Source organism: Thermobia domestica, chromosome 12 (genome assembly GCF_964235325.1).
Source record: "Thermobia domestica chromosome 12, izTheDome1.hap1.1, whole genome shotgun sequence".
Lineage (NCBI taxonomy): Eukaryota > Metazoa > Arthropoda > Insecta > Zygentoma > Lepismatidae > Thermobia > Thermobia domestica.
This window is the reverse complement of record NC_137465.1, coordinates 30,786,890-30,808,492: the sequence shown is the minus strand read 5'-3', so window position 1 is coordinate 30,808,492 and position 21,603 is coordinate 30,786,890. Positions and strand designations below refer to the sequence as shown.

At 37.9% G+C, this 21,603-nt stretch overlaps 1 protein-coding gene across 2 annotated transcripts in view; it reads left to right on the top strand.

Annotated features, from left to right (window-relative positions):
• Positions 1-21,603, top strand: part of LOC145666389 (uncharacterized) — a 74,197-nt gene that overhangs the window by 26,658 nt on the left and 25,936 nt on the right. The window contains exons 5-6 of one of the 2 annotated variants that reach the window (XM_081733585.1): positions 11,017-11,169; positions 18,726-18,809. In XM_081733585.1, the coding sequence (XP_081589711.1) occupies positions 11,017-11,169; positions 18,726-18,809 (237 nt within the window). The remainder of the gene's footprint in view (positions 1-11,016; positions 11,170-18,725; positions 18,810-21,603) is intronic. The other variant, XM_081733586.1, reaches the window with a different exon arrangement.

Below are 21,603 nucleotides of genomic sequence, written 5' to 3'. Positions count from 1 at the left end.
AGGAACTCTAAAAACTATGAATTCAACACTAATATCGATCATTTTCAATTATTTTTACATGTCAACATCCCCTTTTAGGACTACTAATGGGAGCTGAATTCAGATTTAAACGGCATCGGAAATGTCACTGTGCGTCTCAGCGATCCCGAACACTATGGATTCGACACTAATATTAGTCATTTTCGATCATTTTTATATTTCTCCCCTTCCTCAAATTGCGGGCCTGAATTTGGATTTAAACAGCATCGGAAGTGTCACTGTTTATCTCAGCGATCCCGAAAACTATGGACTCGACTCTAATATCGGTCATCCCTTACCGTAAGTTGCTCCGTCAAAGTGAAATGATACAAACCATCCCACGCCCGAATCTCATCTATGTGGTAAATTTGAAATTTGATCAAGATCGGTTTCGCAGTTCAATAGTTAAGTTTTGTTTATTTTTATAGATCTCCCCCTCCCCTAAGTTCTACCGTCAAAATGATTTTAAAAAAATGCCAGGTCCGAACCTCATCTATGTTGAAAATTTGATCGAGTTCGGTCGGGTGATTCAATAGTTATTAAGTCACAAAGACTGTCTTTCATTTTTATATATATTAGGGATGGCCAATTCCGGAATTTTTACTTTCCGGAATCCGGAAAGTAAAATCGGAAAATTCCGGAATTCGGAAAAATTCCGGATTTCGGAAAAAATCCGGAATTCGGAAAAAATCTGGAATTCAGAAAAATTCCGGAATTCGGAAAAAATCCGGAATTCGGAAAAATTCCGGATTTCGGAAAAAATCCGGAATTCGGAAAAAATCCGGAATTTGGGAAAATTTCGGATTTCGGAAAAAATCCGGAATTCGGAAAAATTCCGGAATTCGGAAAAATTCCGGAATTCGGAAAAATTCCGGAATTCGGAAAAATTCCGGATTTCGGAAAAATTCCGGATTTTGGAAAAAATCCGGAATTCAGAAAAATTCCGGATTTCGGAAAAATTCCGGAATTCGGAAAAAAATATTTTTTCTTTTTGTAATCCTAAGAATTTTGTTCAAATGCAAACGAACAAATTTCCTTTTTGTAATCGTAAGAATGTATGATGCAAGTTAAGCTGAAACTTACATCCTAAAGTATACACTACTCAATCTTCCCATGGTTAATGAGATGTAGTCCAAAAGTACGATGTACTCCTAATATTTAATTTTTGTTTTACTGTGATATTGTCCAGAGGTAAGACATATATCACACTGAGATAAACAACTTGACATAATGAAGATGTTATCATACGTAGTTTTCCAGAAAATCGTGAGAAACGATTTTTTTATGAAGTTAAAATATGCGTCGCTTGTTGCCAGTGTGATGCAATTGATAACTTCTATGCTGGAATAGTATTATTATTATTATTATTATTATTATTATTATTATTATTATTAATCGTTTATGTACTGTAAAAGAAAAATATGAACCGTTAAGTAGTAGATTTTATCTGTTGTTTTTTGATATCTTCTAACAGTAATAACAAATTGCTTGTAAATACGCAATGATTATCAAGGACAATGGCATATTAATGTAAGGACTACTCTGCAGACTAGCAATAAACAATAAACAATAACAGGTAAACAATAGTCCCCCCCCAAAAAAAAAGTAACTAACTTGGGCACGTCAGAATGTTTGCGAGAATATAGGGACGCATTGAGACTAGCAAAAAACGTGGTGTTATTATTACTCAAAGGGCCGTACGATGGAGGCATTAACGTTAATGTTAATGGCACCAATGAGCACTTACTTGCTCTAACGGTTAACCTCATTTTTGAGATGATTCTTAGAAGTGGGCGTGTTGGCATGCAGTTGGAGTACTAACGATTTGCGTCACTATCGAACACTAACGTAGCACTAGCGACGTTTAAAGTCGAAATTGGAGTCTGACATAAGTGGCTTGTCAACTTCACGGACATTATATTTTCCTTGAATGCGAGAATTTTGCGCCCGGGAAATTTCCGCCCTACCACAAAAATAGGAAAAAATGCGCTCGCAATATGTTTGCACTGGGATGTTTGCGCCCTACCCCAAAAAGAGGGGAAAATGCACCGGCTATATATTTGCACTGGGATGTTAGCGCCCTACAATTCAACTTATTATTGTATTGTTTAAAGTAACTTCCACTCGCACTTGAACTAGGCTTGCCTCTCATCGTCTCTGTGAGTTACTCCATCCGTTATAATATTCCGAACAAATGAAAAAAATACAATTTTAGTTCACTAAAGGGCAATCCATACAAATACAATTTTTCATTATACTACAAAATTTACAATAAACGTATAAATGACTGATATATAATTATTTATTAATATAATCAAAGAGTATAATTTAATCTACAAAAGGCTGTTTGGCTCTACCCAGATATCTCTGTTCACAATCCTTGCGAGTTGTTTGGCTTTTCAGGACACAAAATATAGAAAAGAAAATGTAAAGTGAATGTAAAATCAGTTCAGTAATATTATCAAGAAAACTATGCACAGTGTGTTTGCTTGCTGGAATTACACTTCAAACACACAATTGCGTTCAGTCGTCCTTTCAGAAAAAATGTTCCGGGGGGCACACTTAGTATTCCGGAGGGGGGTCACTGCTGGTACTATTCTATTTATTATTATATTTTAGACGTATTATTTAAAGTCTCATCCGAGGGGGCACTCTGAGAGCTCTGGGGAGGCCAGTGTTCCCCCAAAATCATCTCTGGAAGAAGCAGTGATTGCGTTGATCCGTTGTGTTCTTTTGGCTTATATTGAAGTTTATTCTCCCCTTATATAGCCACAATGAAAATAAATCACAAATGGCATGGTTGTGGGGGGAGGATTGTTTATGCTGTAATGTCAGCCCCTCCGAGCAAATGCGTAAGCTCCAATAGGTTCTTTTATTTCGCAGGGCTCAAACTTCCCGGTGGAGGTACATCGCAGGCGCAATTTTCCCTGTTCTTGAGGTAGGGCGCAAATTTCCCAGACGCAAAATTCTCGACACCGTTCGAATGACCTCGGAAGACGATATCTTTTTAAAAATTTTTTTTGTATATTTTTTTACTCGAGATTTCTTCATAGCTTCTTATTAAAATACTTACTAATATATCCTCATTTTATTGTCCTAACCAATCAATATGGGTATGTTGTCAGTAAAATATTTAGATTGATCGAGCCTCTGGTGTGTAACCACAGTATTTCATATCATGCCCCCATTAGAAATCTTGGCTAAACGAACCAATATATGTTGCCAATAAAATAGTTTAGAATGATTGAGCCCCTGGTAAATAACCACAGTATTTCGTGACAGACCCCCCCCCCCTTCCTATTACCATATTCTAGCTACGTGCCTGACTCAGCTAATTCTCTACATTCTTTACCAAGCACACATTTTCTAAAGCGGAAAATGCTCTCTAAATACCTAAGCTCATTATTTTCAGCAGATGCACAAACTGGGTAATATTCTATCTACATGAATGTTATATATGTCGATTACTGGAAACCGCTTCTCGCTATCTATTACCATATTTACTATATAATGATTAACGTTAAAACCGGAAATGGTTGATTTGTACAGCTTCCGGTTTGAATATTACATTCATCAGGGAACTCGATTCTTAACTACTGACTCTGTACATCATGGCCAAAATTGATTGGTAATCCATCAGATAGTTCTTGAGACTGTTTGTTTCACTGACGGACAGAATGAATATATGGCTATAGAGTTTTGATAAACTAAATTCGTTAATGAGTGATGATGGAACCAAGAGTACCACCGGGAAAATTTTCGAACACAAAATTAGCCATCGAAAACCCACATGTCCTGGGTTAGATGAAAACTCTACCACTGAGTCATCAATCACCCGCTTATTAGTTTTGTTAATTATTATATTAATATAAATTAATGAATGCCTGCTTATGTTAATTATTGAACAATTACATAATGATAAAGGATTTAGTATTCTTCGGGATGAGTTTGAAAAGGCTATATCCGAGATTAGGAATGGAAAGGCAACAGGAATAGATAACATACCAATAGAATTCATTAAAAATATAGGAGACAAGGGAAAGAAAGAATTGTGGCGACTATGCAATGAAATATATGAAACAGGAGAATGGCCAAGAGACTTTCTAAAAACGATCATGATACCGATGGCTAAGAAATCGAAACCAAAGAGATGTGAGGATTATAGAACTATTAGTCTCATATATCATGCAGCTAAAATTCTGCTCCGAATACTGAACAGAAGGTTATATGAAAGAACAAATAAAGAGGTTGAGGAGGAGCAGGTCGGGCTCAGAAGAGGCAAGGGCACAAGAGATGCAATTGGATTATTAAGGGCGATCGGTGAAAGACTTATAGAAAAGGGAAAGAGGTGTATGTTATATTTATTGCTCTTGAAAAGGCTTTTGACCGCGTGAATTGGGAATTGTTGTTGGGAGTTCTAACGAAGATAGGGTTGGAATGGAAAGATAGAAGACTAATAAGAAACTTATACATGAACCAACAAGTAAGTGTTAGGATAGGGGAAGAACTGACGGAAGAGAGTGCAATTGGAAGGGGAGTTCGACAAGGATGCTGCCTCTCGCCAACACTATTTAATGTCTATCTAGAAGAGATAGTGAAAAAGAGCCTACATGATGATGATGGCATTTCGGTAGGAGGTAGAATGATTAGATGTATAAGATTTGCAGACGATATGGCGCTTGTTGCACAATCTGAAAAGAAAATCAATAAAATGTTAGAAAAAATGAGAAAGGGCTTTGAAGAATATGGGATGAAAATAAATGTTAGAAAGACAAAAGCCATGGTGATTGGAACGAAGGGGTCTGTGTCAAATATAAAAGTAGGAGAGGAGAAAATAGAACAAGTGAATAGTTTTCGATACCTGGGTAGAATTCTTAGTAATGACATGAAATGCGAACGTGAAATAAAAGCAAGGATAGGAATGGCGAAAGAAGCCTTTAAAAGAAAGAAAAGTCTGTTTTGTGGGACCTTGAACAAAGGGTTGAGAAAAAGACTCATAAAATGCTTCGTGTGGAGTGTTGTACTGTATGGGGCGGAAACGTGGACATTACGTAAAGGTGACGAAAATCGACTGGAAGCCTTCGAAATGTGGGTGTGGAGAAGAATGGAAAGAATTAGTTGGGTCGAGCGGAAAACGAATGAGAGAGTGTTAGAAATGGTGGGTGAGAAAAGAACACTTCTAGATATTATTAGGAAGAGGAAGAGAAACTGGTTGGGACATTGCCTAAGAAGAGATTGTATCATGAGGGACATCCTAGAGGGTATGGTGGCGGGAAAGAGAGGGAGGGGGCGAAGGAGACTACAATTAATGGATGATATTAAAACAGAAAGATCATACGCGAAGACGAAAAGGTTAGCGGAGGACCGTGGAGCATGGAAGGTTCTCAGCTGCGGCAAGTGACCTGCCAATAAAGGCAGAATACCTATGATGATAACATTGTATACTTCGTAAAGTCAAAAATTATAAATTTGTATTTACTGTTCATACAGTGAGCGCAGAAAGTGTTCGTACACCTATGCTATTGAAACGAGAATGCCTGCGAAAAAGAAACAGAAAATTTAAGAAGTGTAATAACACACACAATATGAATAATGAAAACTAAGCTTTATGAATATATCAATAAAGATCCACAAAGAGAAGTTTAATGGTCAGAAAGTAAATAAATTCCGTAGAAAATGTATAGAGTAGACGCAAAAAGTGATCGTACACCTGACGTACGAATACGAAACAAAGATACCACAACTGGGGTTCACTAGTATTCACCTGAGTATATACCTCTGTATAGCATGACGAGTAACAGAATGAGTTTAGTTGTGAATAGGAGTGAAAAAACTGCACGGTGGGCTGTCGAAATGGGAAGCAACCGAACAGAAACAAATGAGGAGACAAGAAAATTAATTATTAAAGTGCATAAGAAGGGTAAGTCTTTGAGAAAGATAGCAAACCTCAGGGGCAGATCCAGAGGGGGGCGATCGGGGCCATCGCCCCCCCCCACAAGAGGAAACTTTCTTATTTTATATATAAATAAACCCATCCATAACAAGTTTGGAGCTCTTAAAAGTAGCAGTATTACTGCTGACCGCCCCTTCCCCAGAAGTCCGTCCTGGATCCGCCCCTGTATAGAGTAGCCACAATCGAGTATTTTCCGCTGTATGTTTGGAGTCGTTGTCTTGCTGAACAATAAATTGTTTTCAAGAACCATCTTCTGCGCACTAGTATGGAGATATTCCTTTAATATGTTAATATACACTTTGTGGATCATCACTCCATCGATAAGGTGGAGACGACCCACTCCTGAGGCACTCATACAACCCCAGACGAGCACGGACCCTCCGTGTCTTACTTTAGGGACGAGATTTTGTGGATTCATCTCTGTATTCACCTTGCGCCATACCATACGCCTCCCATTGGACTCGATAAAATTAAATTTACTTTTGTCCGAAAATATGACCCTATTCCAGAAAGAAGCCTGATCCCTTATCTTTATACTCTATTTCAAACTTTAGTCTCTTTATACGATTTGTCTTTTCACCCAAAACATTTTCCTGGCTATCCGACCATGATACCCTGCAAATATTTCGCACTGTACTAGCTGATACTTTAACACCGCGTGTTTCCAGATCCGTTGCCAATTGCACAGCACTACTTTTTGGAACCTTTTTTCTTTCCCTAATAATGTAACGTTTATCTTGTTCACTCAACACTCTTGGTCTTCCAGTTCTTTTTTTTATTATTATTATTTTATGGTTTCGCACAGTGATAGAAACATTATACATCGCAATTATTGTTTGTACTGTTGAACGAGGCCTGTCTGCAAGGTTTGCCAGGGGCGGATCCAGGACGGACTTCTGGGGGGGGAGGTCGGCGGTAATACTGCTACTTTTAAGAGCTCCAAACTTGTTATGGATGGGTTTATTTATATATAAAATAAGAAAGTTTTCTCTTGTGGGGGGGGGGGTTGATCGCCCCGATCGCCCCCCTTTGGATCCGCCCCTGACTCTATAATACCTTGAAACAGCTTCGCACACCTCGCCAATCCCCAGACATGAACCCCATAGAACATCTATGATTTGTTCTGGAGACAAGAATCAGAAGGCACAGCTTGTCTACTAAAGAAGGCCTAAGAAAAGCTATTCAAGAAGAATGGGACATAATCAGTCCCGAAACTACAGAACTACGAACTACTACAGGTGAAATCAATGCCACGAAGACTACAGACAATCATTAACGCACAGGGTATTCCCACAAAATATTAAATAACGTAATATACTTTATAAGCATTAATTCAAGCAGAAGTGTACGGTGACTTTTTGCGTTTACAAAAAAGGAATTCTCTCTTTTCTTCTGAACAAAACAGTGATTGTGTTTGTTTGGCCTTTCTCTTGTATATAGAAATAAAATGTATGAATGTGTAGTCTTAATTCTGGCTATATACAGTATATATTTTCCACCTCCCGTTCTCATGCTAGCTGTTTTCAATATAAAGTATGCACGGTGTACGAACACTTTCTGCGCTCACTGTAGGTATGTTGACAATAAGCGAATGTTATTAGAATATTTGTTGAGATTTATTTTCCTTCATTGCCTTTCGCCTGTTTAAAAAGTAGTTTGCAGTGCTTTGGAGCAGCTGCAGGTGGGAACGCGATAATGTTTGAGACATACCGGCGACTTTTTTGTGTGTGAAAATAAGACCTTTCTCATAAAGTAGTAAATAACTGCAGTAGCAATTGTCTACGTAAATGATAAAGACATATCCAACTACAAGAAATTAATACAGTATATATAGCCTATTCATTATTGTGTTTCCTTTTAACAGCTACTAGCTAAGGATGGGCAATTCCAGAATTTTTACTTTCCGGAATCCGGAAAGTAAAATCGGAAAAATTCTGGATCTCGGAAAAATTCCGATTTTTTCTAAATTCCGGATTTTTTCCGAATGTCGGAATTTTTCCGAAATCCGGAATTTTTCTGAATTCCGGAATTTTTCCGAATTCCGGAAAGTAAATTTTCCGATTCCGGAAAACAAAATTTCCGGAATCCGGATTCCGGAAAATTTTGGCCATCCCTAATATATATAGATAGTGTTAGCAAAAAGTGTTCTGAAAATGTGATAGTTAGATTTCGTGGAACAACATTATCTTTACATTATATGCATAAACTAAAATTTCAGTTAGTAACGTTTAAGGAGCTAAGGATACATTTTACCAAAGAGACTACGCGGTACAAATCTATCTATCTATATACATAGCATTTATTAAGACCGTTAAAATTCAAGGAGTATCCAGTTAAACCCAAAGTTCCTATTTCAAGCACATTGATACGATATAACGATAAAAAGAATAGTAGTTCTGTGAATAATGAAGTTTTACTACCGTAATCTAACATCATTCCCAAAATTGCCATTCATATCTTTAATTCTGTAAACTGAACTTATATAATTCTAGGTTCTTGTAGAATATGTGAAACTCGCAATAGTGTTTCCCATTGGAGAAATGCTCACGAAATTATATACCAAAACCGAAATGGTATTGTACGAGGGTAAGTCAATAAAAAAGTATCTGCAATCAAACTTTTATTATTTATTACCACAAGAGTACATTGTTTTTATTCATATTATTTTTCAACATTGTCATCCTACTTTTCAATGCACCTGGACCACCGTTGCACAAGCTTTTCGATACCCTGTACAAAAAAGGTTTTTGGTTCGCAACAAGCCACGAATGCACCGCTTCCTTCACCCGTTGATCGGAGCTGAATCGACGGCCTATTAAGAGCGTCTGTAATTGGATCAAACAGATGACAATCCGACGAGGCGAGATCGGGACTATGCAAGATGCTTCAACACTTCGAAACGCAACGCCTGAAGATTTTGAGCAGTGTGGGCGGTGGTGTGTGGACGCGCATTGTCATGCAACACAAGAACGCCTCCCGACAATTGACCTCTGCGTTTAGTACGAATTGCAGGCTTTAACTTGCTTACCAGCATATCACTGTACCTTTGACTGTTTATTGTTGACCCCTTTTCCAGGTAATGTACCAGGATTGGTCCGTGTGAGTCCCAGACCACTGTGAGCATAACTTCCCCTGCAGAACGTTAATTCTTGAATTTCTTCTAGACGGGAGATCCGGGGTGCTTCCATTCCATGCCCTGGCGTTTGTTCTGTGGTGCAAAGTGATGAGTCCACGTTTCATCTCCAGTGATGATCCGCCTGAGAAACGCTTCACCTTTATTAGCATAATGGTCCAGTAGGTACCAACAGATTCTCACACGGTTTCGTTTGTGCTCTTCATCGAGATTTTTCGGAATCAATCTCGCACAGATTGTGAAAGTTGAGCGTGTTTTGCATGATGTCATATGCATAACCATGACTAATCTACATATGGGTTTCCATTTCATGTGTGTTATTAATTACCAAGTATTTTAATAATTATTGTAAGCTTAGTTTTAAAACCTTATAAAGTACGGCTAAACCTAATGGAACTCGAAATAAATACAAAATAAACCACTTTCGCGTATCTACGTGTAATTTTAGTTTCCACTTCCGTTCAAAAGAAGAGGAGAGGCAAGGTAACTTTGTACTAGCATCTTTACGACATTGCATTTCCGCAACCGTGGAATGCTGGTTATGTAGGAGCGTATATGTAGAGAAAACTAGTGAAACTAAATGCGTCAGATTAGTCTGAAGTAAAATCGTTTTCGAGAAATTGAATAGATACAGCATCACTTACCTGTACGAAACACATGAAAAAAGGCAAATATTTTTTACATGGGGTTGGTAATAAAGTTGAACTTGTATTGCGTGCTTGCGACAGAGATAAAAGCGTCCAAATAGAGTTGCGCAGTACGAGTAACAGTTAGATGAAATGACTGCCGCAAAATGAAATGCTGCCAAATGTGAAGTGAAATCTGTCTTACGATTTCTGAACGCCTAAGGACAGAATGCACTTGACATTCATCGAGAATTGTGTGTCATGTACGGTCCGACAGTAGTGAGTGAAGGGAAAGTAAGATAATGGTGTAGAGAGTTTCGGGAAAGGCGTTCAGATGTTCATGATGACGGGGGGCCTAGTGTTCAGATGGACGATCTATTGAAATGCGTTAAATTACGAGAAAGTGTGATCCAGTCGCCGGTTCACAATGACTATACTCACCAAAGAGTTTCCAAAAGTGTCTGCGAAAACAGTACATCAAATTGTGACTGATAAGCTGGATTATCACGAACTGCGTGCGAAGTGGATGCAAAAACGCTGACAGACGTACGGAAAGAGCAAAGAATGACAACTGCATATGGTTTTTTGGCACACTGAGGGGAGGATGGGGATGATCTCTTTTCTCTCGTAGTGACGAAGGATGAAAGCTGGATATCGTACGCCACTGGGAAATCGAAGCAGCAGTCAATGCAATGGTGGCACTTTGGTACTTCTAAATGGAAGAAATTCAAGCAAACATTATCAGTTTACAAAATCATGGCAACAGTGTTTTGGGACCAAAAGGGTGGAATTCGTAGAACAAGGACAGAACAATTACAGTAGATGATATTGCCAATCACTGAATAATCTGCGACGTGCTTTCCAAAATTGGGGAGAGGAATGCTACGCTCTGGATCTATGTCAGCGCCCTCCTATGCATAGCTGCTCATACTGTTGAGACAATTCAAAGATTTCAATGGAAATGATTCAATCATCTTCTTTACAGCCACGACCGTGCTCCCCAGTGATTTCTTTCTTTTTCTTCACCTGAAAAAGTGGCGTGCGTCATCAGTGAAGAGCTCAGATTTCAGTTCTGGCTGGCTCAGACGGTAGATTTTTACACAGAGGATATATGGAATCTTGTACCATGCCACCAGATATGTCCTTAGGTTCATTGTGACTAAGTTGAAAAATAGCTAAGGTATGTACTTTTATATCAATCACAATAAATTTTGTCTTTTTAAAAATATATATACATGAGCCTCGTAATTATCAATTCTCTTAGGTAAATTTTGTTATGCTTCCAGACGTACGACATCAAAAGCCGTAGCCCACGTCGAAAATTACTTCCAAAATACAAGTCATCCTTCCAACAGCAGGAATCATTCCAAACTCCAGTGACTGATGTATATCTGTGTGAAAAGTGTCCAGCTGAGTTCACCTCTCTCAAAGATGTGGAGGTAAGTTTATCATGCATGAAAACGAAATACATATTTTAATTAACCAGACTATATTATGTGTTCAGCTAACACTCACCTATAATGTGACCTGGAAATCCTAAAAGAATTTTTATATTCTTAGTGTAATTTCGACAACCAATCCTGTTGTCTTTGACAGCTAGTCAATAATGAAGAGCTTTGGATTCACTTTTTTTTTCTAACATTTTATTCAACTTAGTTCTTTTTCCACAAAAAGCATTAAAATCAACAAGAAGTTATTAACCTCTTAACGCCGGAATTACGCAAAATAGTTTGAAAACAATATTCAGTTATACATTCTACATGAATTAAAGTTACTAAAGTTGGATTAACTGAAAACTATGTGAAAAGGATTTTATTACTATGTATGTCCATTACGTTGTGAAAAAGTGTCTAACATATTACTATACTTTCTCGAAAATCGTTTGGTCCAAAATAAGCAGCATTGCATTCCAGAACCCTAGGAACAATCATAAGTGTTAGACTTTTTTTAATGCGCTAAGTAGTGTTTTCCAATAAAACGATATATGAAACAAGCAAAAATGCAAAAACACGCTAAAATTCTTATGCTCACAGAAGTAGACAAAATCCTCAATAGATGGTAGAGTTCAGTTGATTCTGAGTTTAACGTCCCTTTCAGTAGCGAGGCTATATGAGACGTGGACCTACTGATTAACGTGGAATCCGAACCACATGAGTTCCCGTCGGGAATCGAACCCGGGTCTCCCACTCAAATCAATAGATGGTGGAGTAAGCAACGATGCGTTGAGCGGGTAGTCTTGAATTCACTGCAATCGGCATCTGAGGCCACCGCTGCACACTGGCTCGCAGAAGGACTCGGTAGTAGTATGTCTCGAATTCGCGACAGTCATCAAAAAGGTGTTAAAATTTTAGTTATCACTCTACAGACTAACTCAGAGGTAAGAGCACCAATATAAACGCAGTCTCCAATGAATTCCTAACACACGTTTTATACAGTACGAAATGTTTCAGTTAATTTAAATTCATTTGCTTTCTTCTTCTTCTTCTTCTTCAGTTTCTTGTTTAGCCCTCCATCAACTTATACAAATCTTCCAAGTTTCATATTGGCACATTATGGGTGAGTATTAGTTAATCTCAATAAACAGTGCCAGAGAGTATCTGTGTCAGAGTATGTTGCATGTGTTACACGTGTATCTGTTAGAACTTATCTAATTGAGGTAAGTTTTCCTACTACTTTTTATTTATTTATTTATTTATTTATTATTTTTTAAGAAAGAAAAAAAAAAACGTTGTACTGAAGGCCTTATCTTGAATTCTATTTTAATTCAATATGTACCGTATTGGCTCGAATGTAGTATGTGGGCTGCTGGAAAATTTTCTGCAAACTACTATTAACAATGGCGCTAGTGTTCCGCTATTATAAGATTCGGAATAGACGTTTTTTTGTTAATATTATCAAGATCGTTTATTTATTTATTTATTTATTTTATTTTACAGTTTACAGTACTTTAAAGAAGTGGTTGTGTATATAAGAATGGAAATTTCTGTGAATACTTTTGGGCAATGATTTTTTATGATTCAAATGTAGTTTAAGACCAAAATAATACATCGAGCTACTTCATTAGGCTTTGGAGGCTTATCCAGTAGGACTGTATATATTTAGTTTACCGAATTCCAGCGTGGTCGCGCATTTCTCGTTGATGAATGTCATGTGAAAGACGTCCATCTACGTCTGTTGTTACCAATAATGTTGATACTGTGCGTGAAATGGTTGAGAGAGACCGGCATGCAACATACCGTGAGATTGAAGCATCCTTGAACATTGACATGATAGCAAAGGCATACAATTTTGCATGGCCGCCTGAATGTATGAAAACTTTCAAGCCGTTGAATCCAACATCACTTGACCGAAGCTTAAAAATTGGCTCTTGCCAATCGCTGTAAAGAAGTAGTCATAAATTCAACTGAGGTAATTAAATTTGGTGTAATACACCGTTACAGGGAACTAGACTTGGATCTGTTCATACTAACTCGAAACTAAACAGCAATCCACTGTTTAGATGTTTCAAAATGAGCGGAAACCAACAAACATTGTTTGTTCGAGGAGTGCTGCCAAGCAACTGATTGCCTGTTTCTTCGGTTAGACCGGATATGTGGTTCTCAATCTTGTTGTTTATCTGGCGCTCCTATTCGTGACCCCTACATACTTCACGCTTGATGGTCTGACTTTTATTGCGATTTCAGGTGCAGTATTCTCAGATCTTCAATAACAGTATCAATTTTCCAGCAAAACTTCTGCATACCAATATAGTGCAGTATTATTTTGTACCGCTTTGTCCTTAATGAAACCACAGTGTTTGCGGAAGATAGTTATTTTGTATTTGTATAGTATTTAATGTAACACATTTGTTACAGCATTCGTAATAGTTTTGTTGTTAGTAGTTTACACCCCCAGGTCGGGAACCACTGCTTTAGAAGATGAAAGACTGTAAAAGTTGAGTGACGGACAACAATTTGTTTGCCAGAGATCACGAGTGAATTGCGTAAAACAAACCCAAATCAGCGCATCATTCTTCATCACGACAGCGCGAGTTACCACTCAGCACACCAAACTGTTGATTTTTTGTCCAGTAAAAATGTCGAATTAATGACTTATTGTCCGTATTCACCTGGTTTAACACCTAATAATTCTCGTTGTTTCAACTAATGAAAAATTAAATGCATGGTGAGCGATTTGTGTGCCTGAAGCAGCTGTTGACGCATTCCGACCAGCGGTTTCTGAGATAGTCATAGTGAAAAAAGAAAGCCTTCAAAATTGGTTTGAGCGCATGCAAAAGTGTACCAACCGTGCAGTCCCGTTACGTGACTTGTTAAGGTCGACGTATATAGAAAATGAATAATAGTAATGCGGCATGTTACGTTTGGATTTAATTGATACATAAAAGTTGTTATTAATGTAATTTACTACGGTTTCACGGGATATTCAAATTGATCTGAGTATATCACCAGAATACTGAATACAATGATTGATAGCCACCAAAAGATGATGGTACAAAAAAGACTGGGATTTAAATCTTCATAAAATAGTTTTGAAAAATGCTTTCTTTAAAAATACGAGGCGCATCCAGAAAGTAAGTTTCCCACGCGTCCCATAGCTAGGAAACCGTATGTTGCGCGAAGCGGCTGCGTGTATGTGAGAGAGTAAGGTCCTAACATGGCGTATGCGCCAGCAGAACTTCCCGAATTCTCTCAGTAGCGTCGTGGCATTGATTGAAGATTGGCGTTCCTATTCCAACTCCCGCACCGTGTGAAGTGCGAGCAGTGATCAAGTTTTTGAATGCACAGGGCATAGCACCGATTGAAATCCATCGTCAGCTGTATCGTTGCAAAAATGTCAATGCTGACCCTGTGCGCCTTGCTTTGTGCTCTAGAGTCAGTTGCTTCAACACAAAACTTCTTGATCAACAGTCACTCCGTGACAGTGGTGTGCAATAAGGAGCGAAAATCTGCAGGAACTGCTTGCTCATGCCGTTAGACCCATGGACCTGGCACAGCTAACGATGGATTTCGATTGGTGCTATGCCCTGTGTATTCAAAAACTTTATCACCGCTCGCACTTCAGACGCGGCGGGAGCTGGAATTGGAACGTCCATCTTCAACCACTGCCACGACGCTACTGAGAGCACTATGGAAATTGCGCTAGTGCATGTGCCATGCTAGGACTTTACTCTCACAGGTACACGTAGCCACTTCGCGCAACATACCGCTTCCTAGCTATGGAACGCCTGGGAAACTTACTTTCTGGATGCGCCTCGTATAACGAACAAAGTAAAGGAAATCATACTTAAAAATAATAGTGTTAAAAAGTAAAATGAATTCTGTTTCCAAGGAAATTACCTTTTAAAAAAACTGTATTTATGCATGACGACAAAGAAAAACATGGATAGCGCTTTCATATACAATCAATTTAAAAGTATATAAGAGCGTTTCTCATGCTTTTCTTTCTAGTCATGCATAAGTGGACAGTTTTTTTTAAAATAATTTTCTTTTTTTAGCACGAATTGTTTCTTAGTTTGTTTTTTTTTAAATAAAAGGAAAGTCTATTTTTGTACTTTTTAATCATAATTAAATACTTTAGTGTCGTAGAATTTTGTTTGTTTCTTGTCCTACATTTTTGCTGAAAGATATTCAAAAATTACACAAAAAAGGAAGAGGTAAAATGAAGAAATGAGAGTAAGACCAGAAAAGCATTAGACACTCAAAGCGGTTCGCTATAATCCATTATAATCAATCGCATCCAATGCTTTTGTAGTTTTAGACTCATTTCTTCATTTTGTCTACAGAAGAATCTCGTTTTCGTTTGCATTTTATGAAAGCCTTAACTATATGTTTTTTTTTTTTTTTTTTTTTTTTCACACTTATTAACTTTTTGTTGTAAGATATTTTCACATTCAGTAGTTCTTGAAGTCTGTTGTACGTGCAGAATCTGAAACGTATTTCCCCTGGATATTATATTGTATATAGCACCTCCAGACATTTTGGTTGCGAACTGAATAGGATATATTGTTACTACAGTAGGTGCTTGTGAGGATTCTGCGATTCTGTAATCCAGCATCAGTCAAGCCGCTTGCGTTTTTCTCTGGTGGATTCGAACGTTTGTTGACGTTAACCGACAGGTTGCGCCACTGTGCCACCTGCATTTTTAGTTTACTCAGTGTTTTTCGTGGCTGTCGGTTTTGATGTCAGTTCAGAATGTTTCTTGTTTTCTAGGGGTTAAATATAATCGCTTTTGCATAATATTACAACTGTGTAAAGACAGAATACTATAGCGTAAAAATGTTCTCGGAATCGAGCGTGCGTTCTCGAAGTGCTAATAATATTAATAAGCGTGAGGAGGTGACTCTCACTATACAACAAAAGCTAATGATAATTGTCTCGAAAAAGAAGAAGACAGGAACTTCGTAGTGCGTAATTTCAATACTGGTTCTTCAACAATTGAATATTAAAGAATGAGGAAGTATTTTGTAGAGTGTGATGTTTATATCGTTTGCACATGTTCGGAATGTGCGTAAACCTATAAAATACATGTTGTACTCGTTTGCATTTTATCTAGAGTAATTTATCATTGGTATTTCCTTTAAAATTATATTTACTTTTGATAATTAGCATAATCGCTAATCAGATACGGCTGGTTCCCAAACATGTCGGATTAAAGGGTGCATATATATATATATATAGGGGATAGACAAAAAATCTAAAAAACACTTGATACAGGACACTTAAGTTTAGCCCTCCACTGTACAACGCGTGTTGCGGTTGCTGATCGTTTTTTGTTTTCAATGTGTCATGTGGACCTTCCTCTTCCGCCAGCAGTAACCCGTTCACCTGTGAGTGTCGTGGTGTGAAAGTGGTGCGGTACAGTGGGCGACCTGACAGACTTCCAAAGAAGCATGATCGTTGGTGCCCGTCTGGTTGGAGCTTCAGTGGCAACAGTGACGAACATTGTGGAGATATCGAAAGGCACTGTGTCCGATGTCACGAGGGCATACATAATTCATGGTAAAACGACGTCTGCAAAGCACAACAGTGGTCGAAAGACAATCCTGTCAGATAGGGACCGGAGGACATTAAAACGGATTGTTGAAGCTAAAAAGAAGACCACTGCAATGAAAATTACATCTGAACTCAATTCCGGCCTACAGAACTCGGTTTCATCGAAAACAGTGCGACGAGAACTTCATAAAATGAAAATTCATGGCAGGGCCGCTATCGCCAAACCCCTGGTCACAACAGTAAATGCGAAGAGGCGTATCCAATCGTGCAAGAACCACAAGGCGTGGACTCATGAGCAGTGGAAATACGTAACGTGATTCGATGAATCGACCTTCACCTTGTTTCCAACAACCGGTCGTGTTTACGTATGGAGAACACCGTCGCAGGCCTATGATACAGACTGTCTGCTCCCATCTGTAAAGCATGGGGGTGGTTCTGGTACATTATGGGCAGTGATATGCTGGTTTTCCGCAGGTCCCATCATAACCCTGCATGGAATGATGAATGCTAAGGCATATGAGGCCATTTTGGTGGACCAGGTTCTACCCATGGCCCAAATATTGTTCCCTGATGGTGATGACATCTACCAAGATGATTTGGACACTGTCACGCTGGAAAACTGGTGAAATCATGGTTTGAGGAGTATAACCAGGAGCTATCACACCTCCCCTGGATCCCACAATCAACAGATCTAAACATCATTGAGCCATTGTGGTCTGAGTTAGAAAGGCGTGTTCGGTCTCATTACCCTCCACCAGCATCCCTTAAGGAACTGGGGCATGTTTTGGAGGAACAATGGTACAAAATTCCACACACCACAATTCAGGAGCTGTATACGTCCATTCCACGTCGGATCCAAGCTGTTTTGGACGTAAAAGGAGGCCCCACACCATACGAGGTATGATTTTCACACTTTTGCAAACGTTTTAGATTTTTTTTGTCCAACCCCTGTATATATATATATAAAAGAACAATGGAATATTACGAGGGAGGGTCAGAACTTAGGTTACAAGGCAGATATTTCTGGAGTTTCGTCTGTAATAGAGAAATGAAGAGTGTATAGTAATTTTAATACATGGAGTTGGCAATTGTGTATAGTTTCAGCCAACCAACACCTACGATGCTAGTTGTAGGTAAACACAAATGGCGACTCACTTGGAAAACTGGTCTCGCTAAGAAGTCTGCTCAGTTATTCGATTTCTGTGGGCGAAACATGCAACCGCGGCTGAAATTCACCGGCAACTGATAGGAGTTTACGGAGAGACTGTAATGTCTCGTCAGCATGTCGCAGAATGGTGTCGAAAGTTTGCGGCTGGTAGAGAAAACATCACCGACGGGGAGTGCAGTGACCGACTGAGTTTTGCTGGGACATCATCGAAAACCTTCCCTACAGCCCGGACCGCGCTCCAAGTGACTTTCATCTGTTCCCTGACGTGAAGGAGCACCTCGGAGGCCGTCACTTCGCTTCAAACGAGGAGATAAAATACTTCGTGATAACGCGGAACACGCAAGGACAGGATTTTTACTAGGAGGGAATCTTCAAACTCATCCCACGATGTAATAAGTGCTTCAACCGATATGGAGACCATTTGTTGCTTGTATGCAGGCTTTGTAACTTTACTTTCTGATCAACCCTCGTATACATTTTTTTTAAAGAGAGAGAGAGAGAGAGAGTAAGATTTTATGCATGGATATTTTTATTTTTCCATTAAAACCATGTCAAAAACTTGGGGTCATATTATATTCGAGGTTGTATTATCATACATTCAAGTCAATACGGTATTTACAAATAGCAGTCAAAATTTTTATATAGACAGTCAAGTATAACACTTTTTACGTGTACCTTTCTAAAAGAATGTGTTTCGCAATGATACCGAGGTTTTTTCCTCTACACTTGTGCATTTATTGCATGCTTAATATAAAATGTGAATGATGTTAAGTAGCACGTGTTTTGGCAAGATAGTTTTTCATTCAGTCAAGTGGATATTTATTTTCTATTTTAGGAGCACGAAAAGGAATGTAGACATAAAAAGAGGAGCTTTACCTATTCTGCTTCTCAGGGGCAAAATTTGCAAGACGCTGACAAGGTGATTACTGTTGGTGTTATCATTAAAACTCCTGTTGTCATTTTTAACTATAGTGTCTCCAACAGAAAACGATTAAGTTCTTTATATAACTTGCTGAGTCTTCATTTTTGATAACTTTTTTTTTTTTTTTAAGCTAACACCACCAGAACCATTATAATACCATTGATATAGAAAATGTCCCTGTTGATTATTTTTACTTGATTGGGTTTGAAAGCGTACTCCCAGACTGTACACAGCAGCTAGTTTTAGGAGCGAAATATAGATTTTAGAGGGAGCTAACTTTATTTTTTGGACAAATTTTCAGCTATTGCAAGCATATTGGTCCATGTTACTTGATTGATGGTAGGGAAGGATTATTTTAGGGAAGAGGCACACCTCATTAGCTCCCCCCTCTGACTCCCTCCAAAGTAGCTCACATAAACTGGTTAAAACGACTGTTATTTGGAAGGAAAAGGATCGTGTTTTATCTGTTTTTGTTTATTTATTTATTTAATTAATTAATTATTATTTTTGTAAGCTTTAGTGTTTGCTTATAACGCTTGCTATATATTAGAAACTAACAGTAGAAACATAATATAGAATGTAGTATTAATAAGAGGGAAGTAACTGGAAATAATGTTTGATAATAATAATGAACAAATGACTTGTTTAAAGTGATGGCAATACTGTACCTACTGTCAGATTCATCAAACGTGATTGTCTGACATTTATTTTATATTTTTCCTATTGCACGACAGAAGTCACAGTTAATCCTTGCAGGCTTTCAAGGTTAACCTTGATAGTACACAAATATAGTTGAGTAAAACAAGAAATGAAATGAAATCTTTAAGTTCTTCGTCTCACGCTTATGTCGGGTAGGCTAAAGGAGACGGTGATGATGAGAAATAAATGAAATGGTTGAATAAATAAAGTGGGAGGAGACGGTAGAACCCCGACAAAACCCATCACACACAGGGTGTTTGTCCACCACAAAGCTCACTTGGCGCGAGCTGGGATCGAATCAAGGACCCCATGCACCAGAGGTCAACACACTTACCACTGAGCCACCGCGGCCCCGCAAAGCATGAAGTCATCGGACAAATGTAGATATAAATCTTAAAGAGTAGGTATAGATATAGAACCTTTTCTTAACACCCTAGTACTGAATACGCAGGCTAAAATAAGAATACTGGCGTTAAATCGCAAATGGGCTCCATTTACTGATGAATGCTTGTCAAAGCGCAGCTATTTAATTCAGAAATGTGTAGTTGGCGCTCAATGTTCTTTATTTTCTGATACTCGAACTAATCCGAATTGTTTTTTACGGGTGAGAAACTGATTAGGAAGAGAAATATAAAATAAAAGAATAAAAGCGAAGAAATTTTACATAAATTTGGAGATTGTATGAACATACGTACAATCTTGTTCAAAAAAATTCTGACCACTCACCTCTCTTTAAAGCCACTGGGTTATTACCTATAGATAAAATTAAATCGAACAAAGATGATTCTTCTGTTACCAATTGCACAGTTTTATTTTCTTTTTTTTCTTTTCTAAGCTAAAGTATTATAATTTCTTATATACTCTTGCAAAAATACAGCCTAAGAAAGAAGGGGTAACCATTAGCTTTTCGATTTTACATATTGCCATTTTAAATAAGCTATCGTTGCAGCCAGTCAACAGTTTTATCTCTCTTACCTCATTGTAGAAAACTCAGTTTGCTCCAACCTTTATCGGATTGACCCGTGCGCAGATTAAATTTCTTTATCATGTAAAGCCCTCGCTAGTCGAGAGGCTAGCGCGTATGCCTTTGGTGCACATGATCGTGGGTTCGATTCTCAGTGGAAGAGCACAACAATTTTAATTTCACGATCATTCACTCTTATTAATCATCCATCCATTTCCTTTAACCTAAAGGGTATAACATGGGATGTTAAACTAAACTAAACTAAACTAAACTATAAAAAAAAAATCGTTTTTTTAAATTTTATATCGTATATTTTATACTTTATTTTTTATATTTTTCGTTTCTTTTATTATTTATTTATTTATTTATATGTATGTATGCATATATATATATATATGTGTGTGTGTTTGTTATTTTAATATTGTATAAAAATTAGTTGAACTTTTAGGATGTTCTTTAGTCCTAACCACGATATTTCTCTTCCTGTTACCAATGTACAAATTATCTTAAGATAATTCAGCTTCATAAATAACACGGAGCTTCATACTCGAAAGTAAATCTGTAAAATAACTTGTACGGTACCTCCTTGAATGTTTTTCAGAACCAGCTTCTCTACACGCTATATCTATGTTACTTTTTGAATACGTTAAAAGTACGTTTTGAACAATCGTTCGAAAATTTGTTATCTTTTCAGATTTATTTCTATTACCAAATGTATTTCATTTATCTACGATAGTCCTCTCTTCCTTAAGTAGTATAATATGTCAATTCATGTGCTATCATTGTTATGAATTTAATTGCCATGTATTTTTGCAAGCCTTATAACTTTTGAACTTAATAAAACGCTGAAATTGCGTGCCATGCAACTAACAACGGGGTGACATTGTTTTACATACTCTACAATACCATCAGATTAACAGTGTTACCGAACCAACACGAAGTTACGAGGTATGATCAAAAAATACGGTGAATATTTTTATGAGAAACAAAGTAATAAGCTTACATGATTTAACACGTTAGCTGCCATGTGGGTCCGATCGGACCCAGTAGACTGGTCTATGAAAATGTTCTCGTAGGTCCGATCCAAGGATGTTATAAAATAGAGGATCTGCCCATACAACAAAGTCG